The sequence below is a fragment of the Abrus precatorius genome, unplaced genomic scaffold (genome assembly GCF_003935025.1).
Source record: "Abrus precatorius isolate BTA unplaced genomic scaffold, Abrus_2018 Scaffold2, whole genome shotgun sequence".
NCBI classification, from domain to species: domain Eukaryota; kingdom Viridiplantae; phylum Streptophyta; class Magnoliopsida; order Fabales; family Fabaceae; genus Abrus; species Abrus precatorius.
Window position 1 is genome coordinate 33,823,808 of NW_020874362.1, and position 11,685 is coordinate 33,835,492.

Genomic DNA, 11,685 nt, shown 5'->3' on the forward strand with positions numbered 1-11,685 from the left:
AATTAAAAATTATTACCTACATAGGTATGAATCCAAAGACATTGTTAAAAATACGAATATAAAGATAAATATAGAACCCTTTCCATTACTATGTTCCTAAATTCAGCACCAGCCTTGATGAGATATAAAATAAATCATCAACACAAACTAAGAGGAACAAGTCATGAATATATCTTTCATGTATAACAGATGAAGTACACTTTTTCTATGATAGTGGAAAGCAAAACGGGTTACCACGTGAGGAATTTTGTGGCAACCCATATGATAATTATTGAAAATTTTACTATATATACAGCAAAAAATTAACAAAAATTGACAATTGAACGAAGTAAAAAGAATGAGAGCCTCTATGTGGGAACAATACAACACTCATCTTGCACATTTTCCCTCCAGCTCTGCAACGAATGATATTGTGTAGGTGGAATTTTAAAAAATTAATGATAGTATAATCACCCCAACAAAACTTTCAACTTGGTTCCATCTCCCTACTTCCAGCAACAACTTTGCGGTGGCGCCTAGAACCAGATCTTCTATCTCTTCCACGCCTTCCAGGGCCTTTTCTGATGGATGAGGTTACAACCTTTTCAGGTGATGTTTCCAGCAGAGGCAATGGAGGAGGGGGAGATGGAGGTGGTGGAGAAATGTCAGCATTGACCATCGGCGGAGTCAGTCGCAGCAACAGATCCCTGTGGTATTTCTGGAAACACCAAACCAAAAAGTTAGAAGAGAAAAGGGACCATGAAATCATAGAGACTAAAAGAAACAGGAGGAACCATTGAAATACGACGAGGTTTTCAGCAATAACCTCAACCAAGGTCGTTGTAGTAAACTTTTCATACACAAATAATTGAAGTTGTGAACTAAAACAAATACAATTCTAACACTAATGATGGAATTGGTCATGTCCTAATGTTTAATTGTCCAGAATCAGCATGTACATTCCAGAAATCAAAGCAATTTATCAAAAGTTTATTCTCGTCAGATATCAAAACAAGATAAAATAATTACCTGAACAACAAAGTTGCGTCTTTCACAGTCCAAGAACATGTTAAAACGAAAATCTACCCTTGACAAAATTTTGTCCCTGACTGTTGAGAAACTAATCTGGTCCCTTGAAGTAAATCGGTCAACTTCATTGAACCAAAGACAAGTGAAGAGGTTGCTAATAAGAACGTGCTCTCGTACTATCACGCACCCTTCAGGAACATCTGCAACTCAAGCATGATGTTTGATAAAAATTTAGCGTAGAGGCTAAAAAAGAAATCACAACAGGTGCATCTCGTCACAGATAAACACAGGAAAGCACTTTCACCTACCACTTATCAGAGGAAGCTTGGCCTCTGTATATGGGGTCAATCCCTCTTTCTTGTAAAACTCAATCTGAAAGTCAATAGAGGCATTATCATACTTTCCAGCAGCTTTATTTGCCTCAGCCTCAACAAATACATCAAAACGTCTATAATGCTTTGATATTGCAAAAGTTGCATTCTTCCTCCACAAAAACCTTAGTAAGGGTGAAGAGTAAGGGGCCAAATCAGAAGTGATAGCAAGACAATATCTTAATTCTACAATAAAAATATTTTAATTAACTTCTTTATAAATATTTTTGACTTGATAAAATTATGTGAATTATGTAATTCATTTAGCTAACATTTATTTTAATTATTAACCTGGATAAACCTATATATCATTAATATTGTGATGAAGAAAAGAATAATGTTATTATTTCACAATTATCATACCAGTACATCGTATGGATTAATACACTAGTATCTTAGAAAAAGAAAGAGCATAGGTATGAGATATGATCCCAAATTGATAACATTTTCGGTCCAGATCAACATATATAAAAATCCAGCAAACACTCAAGCTTGATTTTCATGGAAAAAAAATACATTATCAGTATCATGGTCATTCACAAACAAATTGTTAAACCTTAGAATTTAGATAACCTCCCAAAATGGAACATAAACTCCCCATAGAGCTGAAGGAAGAGAAGGATCAAACAAAATCAATTGCAAAACCAGCAAGATTGTGCAGTAAGCATCAACAAAGGAAAAGTGAAAGCATCGAAGCTGTTACATTACAATTACACAGCTTCTAAACAATAGTCCTATAAGCTGAGGTAGCCATTTGACAAGATTCTAGTACTTATATATATAAGTGAATATTAATGCTATAACCCTATAAAATCAGTCCTAGAAGTAAGGCATCAAAGGTGATTAATGATGGATAAGACTCCTCATATGGTAGCTTAACTTTAAAGTGCACAAAGAAGGGTACATCCACCATTACATACATGAAATATTAATGCTATAAGCATATAAAATATGTCAAGAGGTAAAGCATTAAAGGTGATTATCTCCTCTTAAGGAAACTTATCTTTAAAGTGCACAAAGAAGGGTATATCCACCATTGAATTATGGTAAGCTAAGGTCAGAATGTATTTTAAATTGAAGCAAGAGTGGATATACCATTACTTGTGTCCTTTTGAGACAAATTCACTTTGGAGGAGCTTTTCCATAACTGAGGATTGCATTTATGCCAGCCTTTGATAAGTACTAATGATGGTGTAAGACCAATTTAAAGAAATACCTACACATCAATGACAACAAATATCTTAATTTATAAGCAGAGGCAGAGATCAAGACTTCTGATCCAAGCTTATCTGCAACATATATTGATTTTCTAGCCAGTAATCATGAGCTTCTACTCTCTATGTTACCATACCTTTGTAGCCCAAAATCAATTCTAAACTGAGCAGTCATAGATGGTATTTTGGGACCTGTAAGCAGGCATGCCATGCAGACTTGTTGAGAACTTTGGGAAGACAGAAAATGACTTACATGATTTATTTAGGAGCTTTATCGAGCTACTGTTTCTTTCATTTTTATTTCCCATTTGGTTATTCATTGAGGACTTATTCTCCATTTTTGTTTCCCGACTGCTTGAGTTCTTTCTCATTAAAAAGAAAGTGCACAGAAATTGGATTGGTGCATCGGGTATGCCAAGGTCCATGCTACTGAAAATGTTGAGTCCTGAATGATATGGACTATAGGGCTTGCATTGTACGGTTCTTAAGTTAAACCAACCTTCATGATTTTTCTCCATCATTACAGTGCCCGGGGGATTAATTGAAAGTGGGACTAGAGTAGAATTCAATCTAGTTGATGAATAAGTTATCCTCACTTTCCACTACAATGGTCTGAACTAGCAATTTTATCATTGGTTAACAAGCCAGTCAGCAACATACAATAAGAGAAAATCCACATCTTGAGTTCAGGCAAACATATCTTAAGGAAGAAAGCTCTTTGGTAAGACCATTAAATTGTTTTCTTCTAAAACTTGTAACTACACTCAACGCCCCATCTATTATCTAAATAGATTAAAATGTCACCTTGGGCCAGAGACAAATTACATACTTGAACTTCCAAGATTTTCCATGTTATAAAATAACTGTAGAGAGAGATATTTATGAAACAGCAAGCAAGTAATATGAGGATATGTGTGCAAGTTGCTCCTTATATCTTGAAAGATGAATCATATACTAGTTGTCAAGAGAAGTTTAGCATATACAATACAATATAGACTTATAGATCAATTGACACAACAAAAGTTGCATGAATAACTACTCTAGTTAAAGCAAGAGACACATACTGACGAATATCAAACTCTTACATCATCCAGTGCAACATTGGATCCAGTTTGAAAACATCTAACCAGCATTAATTCTAAACACGAGGGATATCATATCTATCTCAAACAGAAGTGGATAGAACAGTGAACCGCATGCCAAACAATGTAAGAAACTAATGATCAGACAGAAATTAGAATATTTACTCAACTTTCACATATAGAATGAATAGGTATATTATAAATAGTATCAAAGATTCATCAGAATGCACCTTTCAAGAATTTGATATGGATCCACAACAAGTTCAAGCTTTCCATCAAGCCATATCGAATAGCGAGCATTAGGAACCAATCTATGCAACAGAAGCTTTGGAATCTGTGGACAAGATACACCAAATTACTACTTTATGTACTAGGAAAACACATCAGTGCCTAAGCAATTTTTTTTAATTTTCACAGGTAGTATCTAGCCAATACTAGGAGGTCTAAGCATTTCCCCCTTCCCTTTCCATGTATTAAGAATAACTCAGAGTGGATACTAACCGTTACAAGAAATATTATAAAATGAGGAAACCACAGCCAACAATATTAATTTCCCACAGCAATGAACAGATCATAAAAACAGCTAGCTATTTAGAAAGTGATTCAGTAACAAAAATGGCTAACACGTGAATTTTTATTTCAAAGTCAAGACAGTGTCAGACAAATATGTATTTCTGACCTTTCCTGTACGTCTTGCATCTGTGTAAGGAAGATTACGAGCAACAATAATTCTCCACAAGCCAATCTTCTTGCTGATTCCCAGTTTGCCAGAACTAGTCAAATACTTTTCTGTGTCTTCATCTACAAACATCAGGAAGCATACAGTCGTCCTCGAATGATCACTTACATTTTTTGGCTCATTTATCTCATCAAAGTTTCCTGAACAATGTATTTGATTTACAATCAATTACAAGCTTAAACAAATAACTAAAGGCAGAAATCACATGATACAGACCAAATATGGCTGACGCAACAACCACTCCATTACACTGTTCCATTTCAAGAAGGTCAGCTTCATCAATGTCAAATCCTGTGTTGTGGCCAGGTTTAATTCCTCTTACAAATCTGATAGGTGTACACATTCAGCATTGAAGACAGAATAGATTCATATCAGTAAAAAGGTAGAAGAATGTCACGTTACTATAGCACAGACAATTCAAACCACAAAGAACATTCCTTGGTGGGTATAGTTATAAGTAAGGGAAACATCCAACAAAAAGCAAAACATACCCACAGTGCACGCTCATTGACTCTTGTATATCAAAAGAATCATTTCGCTGCGTCAAAGTAGGATATCCACCAAAGTCCGAACCACCAAATTCTCCATCTCTACTTAAATTTTCTTCATAGATATATGTTAAATTCTTAATGATCGGTGAAGGTGAGGGAAAAGTTGGCATCAGTCCAATGGCTTCTTCCACAGGAAGGTAACATACTGGGCATGCTAAAACATAAACAAGCCAGTATATTCAGGAGAAACACCAAACAGTCCTGAACCACAAAACTTTGAAGAACTAACTGATATATGCAGAGATGACCGGAACTATTGCAAATTATTAAGTACCAAATAGTGTACAAGATATCTTAGGCAGAAAAATAGTAAACTAAAACTTACGACGTGGCCCAGTTCGCTTTTTATCAGCCGGCGGGGGAGGGAGTGTGAAGCTATTACAGGGATGCCCTTGAGGAAGATGGTAGCCCAAAAAATAGCTAGGGGCTGGAGGGGGTAATGCAAAATTTGTAGTCAAGCCAATGGCATTTGTAGTAGAGATCTCAGATGGAGAATCGCTTATAGAGAGACTTTCATTAACACTAATGCTCACAGTGTTTCCTTCCTGAGAATCTTCACCTGAAAGCAAGCCATACCAAAATCCTCATGCTACGTCCTAATTAAGATAGAAACTATAAATCAAATAAAATGTGTAAATCACAACTGACAACATATTCTAGTAAACCCAGCAGAGCCAAACAAAACAACTATATAGCAATGTCATATTCCCATTCAAATAAACAACTCTAAAAACTCAAATTGCAATGCAATACTTTAAAATAGCAGTAATGACATTACAATCACATAATTACAATTTACAGCAATAACCATAAATAAATAAATGAAGGGGAAAAAAAAAGAAAGAGAAATAGAAGAACCTTTTCCAACATATAAAACCCAGATGAAAACTGCAGCAGAGATTAGACAGAGGAAGAGCATTCCGACCTTCTTGCGGCCAGCAAACTTGCAGATCCAAAGGAACAACCTCTCCTTTTCCTTCTCCTTAAGCATCTTTGAAGGCTTGCGTGCAGTTCCGTTCTGTATATGTTTATCCAAAGACCCATAACTTCCAGAACGAATTCCAATACCCACTTGACCAGACATTTATGCCCCTCTCATTCCTCACCCTTCTATTAGATCGCACATTCCACTTCACCAATCCCAGTCCCAACTCAACAATGGCAGAGAAACAAAATCAATAACAATAAAACAATATTGATTTCTCTTTCTGGGTATTCACCGCCCCAAATTAACAAAAAGAGCGGAACCAAATGGAACTTGTGCTTCCTGAAAAATCAACTGAAACCCAGTTGTATTACACTGAAATCAGAAAATGGGCCCCGAGAAAAACTCTCCCTTTCTTCCAAAAATGGGGGATGAATCTAGGGTTTTCTAATTGGCCCGGTAGGGTTTTCTGAAATCAGAGACTGGGAAAAATCCAGGATCGCAATTTTCAAGTGGAACAAATTTTTTTTTTCCAATCGAAGATGATGATCTCAGAGGAAATTTTCATTGAATGTTTATACGCAAGAAAATTACCTCATTGGTGAATAAAAATTAAGAAAAGAAACATGGAAAATTGTGATAGCCTAGTCTGCACAATTTTTGCCCCTTCAGACACTGGTGTACCTCACTCATTATGCCGTGGAAAAATGGTGCTACCAAGCCTCATTGTTTGACATCTGGTATATTTTATTTTATAATAACTATATTTAATGATATTATTGAATTGAATCAGGAATGGATTGTTTTGCTGTTTGTATAGTGGGAATTTCCTTTTTTAGAAAGCAAAATTTAATCACAATTGTCTAACTTCATTTGTGATGCATTCGAATTCGAGTAAATCGATTCTGATCATTCGCTAGCTTGTTTGATTAAACATTTCAAACTCCGTTGCATGAATTCTCGAGTTTAGAAAATGTGATTTTTTAGTGTTAAATGTTAACTCTGATTCGGTAATAATTAATGCCAATCCAATCATGTTAACAAATAAGCACTTTAATCAAATCAAAAAGTATAAAAAATTTCAAGATAATAGCTTTTTTTAATTTGTTGGTATTTAAGTGGCCAATTCGTAGACAACTATAATGCTTTTGCCTCCCCTCGTGACCGTGGTGATGATGGATATGATATGGTTGTCTTTAGGTATTGAAGAAAGAATAATGTTATACTACTATATTTTCATAACATTATTTGAATATTTTAATATTCATAAAAATAAAACTATTCCTTGATCAGTCTGGTTAATTGACTCAATTTTCACCCGATTAAGATGCTATTAGATGACATGTATGATAAATCTAATTTAAAATAGATTTAGAGGGTGATTAAGCTTGATCTTATGCATTTTCTTTAGAAATTATAAAAATTTTAGGGAATATTCACTATCATATACATTAGTTTATATTTTTACTTTTATTTTTAAAATTTTTCTCAAAATCTTGTAATTTGTTAGGAATCCATTGTGCCCTATAGGATTTGCTCGCGAAGGAACATGACCTTTCATTAGAATGTACACAACAATAAATTTATGTCGTAGTTGATTTTTTTTTGTCTGCGAAAATCATTTTTCTAAGCAAGAATCAAGAGATTTTTATTATTTTTTTTCCAATTTTAAGCTTGAGACCTTGTAGAAGTAAGAGATTTTTTCTTCAAAATTTGTGATAGCATGGATCTTTAACTACTCTTCTCGTCTTGATTCCTTTTTTCTTATGTTTTGTTAAATGTTCAGGTTTCCAATTTGAACCCTTGTAATCTCATTCTTGCACGGATTTGATTATTATATTAATTGTTTGTTTCGTTTCTTGATACCCTCATGAGTTGGCACTCAGTTGGTTTAGAGTGATTGATTCCCTAGGAATAAATGTGCATTATTGTGTCATGTTTTGAATTTTTTTAAAACTTAATGCACATCTCAATTGAACTCATATAAGATTGTAAAGGAAATGAAATTGAACCAGGTTTGTGAACTTATCATCAATTTAAATATTGAATTCTAAAAAAATATATACCATAAAAATAAGCCTATATTTAAGAATATAAATATTAATAAAACAATATTACCCTAAAATTTTAAAAAAATATATATGGTGTGACCAATCTATGGGATTGTTAGCGTTGAAGCACCCAGATTAGGAGCATTGAGTATCTGTTATTATTAATTTTCTGGTTTTTCTTTTTTGGGTTTCTTTGAAACTTGGTACAAGCATGCAAAATGATTTGGGGTGTGCTTTGAAATTACGCTTTTCAAGATCAAGGAACCAAATCGGTGGTCGTCCCAGTTAGTCCAAGTTATGTGCATTATCTTTTCCTTTAAAATATCGATAAAAGAATAAGAAAAATAATATATATATATATATATATATATTTTATTTTTATTTTTTCAGCAGGATTTTCTTATATCTGTATAAGTCTAAAAACTCTTACACTTAATTTTAATTTTTTATTTAATTTAAATTTAATAGTTATTAAAATAATAAATTATAATCCGTTAGATTTAAATTAAATAAAAGACTCAAATAAGATTAAAAAAATTTTAGAATTATATTGATACAAGAAAATACTTCCTATATATATATATATACTTTCTATATTTTTTAATTTCTTTTCACTTTTTATGATAATGTTTATTATATTTTCTATTTTTATCTCATTTTTCTATACCTATTCCACAGTATTGGTACATTATTTTTCGTGATAAAATAAGAAAGAAAAAAGGAAAATATTAAATAAATAGTAACATTTTTTAAAAATATTTTAAGTTTTTCCCCTTTCCTTTTAAGTGTAGGAGGCATCATACTTAACTTTTTTGAAAGGGTGAAACTTATTGTCAATAATATTGCTTCCTTAAGCAGATTTGGCACTGTTGTCCTTCCATTTTCTACAAAACATCACTCAATTAAGAGGGTGAACGTAATGGGCAAAAAGCATAAGAAAATGCTGACTCCACTGAACCCTCGATTCTTCCATGAATCTACGGGGGAATTCAACTTCCAAGAAAATGATTATTTCAAATTTATGAATTCAACTTTTAACATCTTTTTAATAATTAGTTTAGTTATAAATTAAAATTGACAAAGTTAACTAAATTAAATATTTTGCTGATTCTTGAATGATCTTATAAACAAATTACTTTTAGGTGATTCTTTTCCTTAATACAATAACCTATTTAATTATATTAACTTTTACTTTCATAGTAGTTAAATACATTAAATTCTTTAGTGTTAATTCTTTTAAAAATTTATGGTCTAAAATCTTATTTAATTTTGAAATTTTCAATGATAAGGTTTACTTCTTAGTTCTTCCCTTAATATATGAATTTATGTAAATGAGGAGCTCAATATATTCACAAGCATTAAAAATACTAAAAATTGAATCAAGACATCAAAAGATCATTAAGAATTCTTTACAATATCATCAATCCTAATTTGAGTTACTCATAAACTATAGAGTAAAAAAATCACTCATTTGTTATTGAATTACAAACTAAGAAAATAAACTTAGATGTAATTAAAAAAGACAAGAACAAAAGAAGATAAGAGTAAAAATAAGAAAGAAATCTAACAGTAATTTTTTTAGTATGTTGTTATTGCAATCTTTTCATAATCCTATCCCAAAAAGCCTTTATTGTTGCTTTCATCTTTTTGGGTTGCTCTTTAATTCTTCTCTCTAGCTTTTGTCTCAAAAAATGTCTAAAAACATAGCCCCTATTTTGTACTCTCTTTTCTATGTATACTTAGTCTTAAAAACTCTTTTAAAACACTTAAAAAGTTGATAAAAACAAAAGTTGCGTTACTGTGAGGCTGGTCCACAACTATGGTGAACTCTACTACTTGTCAATGGATCTCTCTAAACCTTAAAAAAAAACTTAAATTCTAACTAAGTAACATGATCCACAACTATGGTGGATTCCATGGCCTGTAAATGGACCTCTTTGGACTTTAGTGTTGATTTTATTTTTTTAGGCTTCATCACAGTTATGGGTAACCTTACCAGCACTCAATGGACTCTACTAGGTCTTATTTTCTATCTTTTCAAGTTTAAATTCCTTCCAAATTATCCACTAATTCATCATCTATGTATAAAACACACAACGTGATAGTTATTTGAACTAATCTTGTATCTATCAACGTAATTTTTGTTGATCACTAATATATGTTTAGTTTTTATTTGTAATATTTATACTCTAATTATGCTTTTATAATATATGTAGATATAGTTTTGATGGTTTGGTAGTCACGTGATTGTCTACTATATCATTATACCATTGTTGCCAATTTTTTATTAACTTTTATAAATAAATAACTTGAAAGAAATATTATTAAATTGATCGTAAAAAAAAATTCATAATTTAATTATTACTAGATTTTGTATTATAAACAATGTATGAGTTTATTAAATTTTATATTATTAATTTTTTATTGTATTATAAATAATATTATTAATTTTATACTATTGTATTATTAATTAATGAAAGTTAGTTAAGTGACAAGTAGTTCGATATCGCTTAAGTAAAATTTCAGATCAAATCCTTGTGTATAAAAAAATCACTAGTGGTAGATTCATCTACCACATTCAGATGTGCGACCCAGATCAGATCTAGATTAAATCGAATGAAAAATTAAAAAAATAATATTAAACAATTATTTGTTATGCTGAGTATTTATCTAATAAAAAATTATTTTTTTAATAAAACTTATTTATATTGTATTCTAAAAATTATTTTGTATTTTTTTTTAAATCACATGAATTTTTTAATGGAGGCAAGTAAATAACTATGAATAGCAAAACTTCCCTTTTGAGTATTTAATATAGGCTATATTTATGAGATTCAAGGTTAAGACTATAGGTTAAGTTAAAATAATTTCTTATTAGTTGATTTACATACATAGTAATAAAAAATATATATATATATATATATATTTTTTATTAATTTAATAAAAAAAAATTTAAAATATAAAAATTTTAAAAAAATATAAATAAAAAATAAATTAATTAAAAAATAAAATATAAAACCCAAGGAAAAATGTTCTTTAATATTTTTAGTGATGGATCTTTATAGTACAAACAATGATGAATGAATTTTTTTTATAGTAGCCTTTAGAAATTACATTCCTATATTTCTTAAGCCTAAAATTATATTTTTAATGAACAGATGAATAATATATTGGAAAGCAAATTAATATAGGAATGATAAATGAATGAATGAAGTAATTAATATAAAATCGTAATTCTAACTTCTAAATAATCAGCACCAGTGGTCTAGTGGTAGAATAGTACCCTGCCACGGTACAGACCCGGGTTCGATTCCCGGCTGGTGCATGCATGTTTGCTTTTTGTTCTTTAGTCACAACTTATGTGCGCTGTTTTTCATTTTCTTACGCCCTTTTCTAAACTAAACCAATTCAGTACATTGTTTATGTTGACTTGAGAATACATTCACCAGAAGTTTACTCTCAAAGTTTATGTTATCAATTGAGTACGTGAAAGAACTTAGGCTAGTTAATTTAAAATACTTTCTTAACTATCATAGTGAGTTTTTCATTTTACTAAACACAAAACTCATAATATTATCATTCCTTTTAAGTCACACATCATGGTAGATTTCACTATATCAATATAACTAAATAATAGCTTTTCTCCTTTGTATCTAATTTATAGATATTTTCTTTTATAACTCAACTCTCCAAGAAAGTACAATCCATTATAAATTAAGTACACAGGAATGGTTTAACCTAAAA

General features: G+C 31.2%; 1 protein-coding gene and 1 non-coding gene across 2 annotated transcripts; one reads left to right on the forward strand and one right to left on the reverse strand.

Annotated features, from left to right (window-relative positions):
• Positions 1-62: 62 nt before the first annotated feature.
• Positions 63-6,614, reverse strand: LOC113857677. Its single transcript, XM_027489797.1, has 9 exons — positions 5,824-6,614; positions 5,291-5,524; positions 4,906-5,119; positions 4,631-4,740; positions 4,355-4,554; positions 3,906-4,009; positions 1,317-1,504; positions 1,009-1,208; positions 63-697 (listed from the first exon to the last, which is right to left on the reverse strand). Exons 1-9 carry the CDS (start codon positions 6,047-6,049, stop codon positions 467-469), a joined length of 1,707 nt encoding a protein of 568 aa, XP_027345598.1. The 5' UTR covers positions 6,050-6,614; the 3' UTR covers positions 63-466.
• A 4,581-nt stretch (positions 6,615-11,195) lies between these two features.
• TRNAG-GCC lies at positions 11,196-11,266 on the forward strand. Its single transcript has one exon. It is a non-coding gene; the product is annotated as a tRNA-Gly (tRNA).
• Positions 11,267-11,685: the final 419 nt, after the last annotated feature.

Bases quoted from the DNA above. Each gene is read 5' to 3' on its own strand.
- LOC113857677 (XM_027489797.1), bottom strand. From the start codon at position 6,049: ATGTCTGGTCAAGTGGGTATTGGAATTCGTTCTGGAAGTTATGGGTCT. The intron at 5,120-5,290 runs GTAAGTTTTAGT...TTTATGTTTTAG, and splicing joins AAAGCGAACTGGGCCACGTC to CATGCCCAGTATGTTACCTT. The intron at 4,555-4,630 runs GTCTGTATCATG...TACATTGTTCAG, and splicing joins TGTTGCGTCAGCCATATTTG to GAAACTTTGATGAGATAAAT.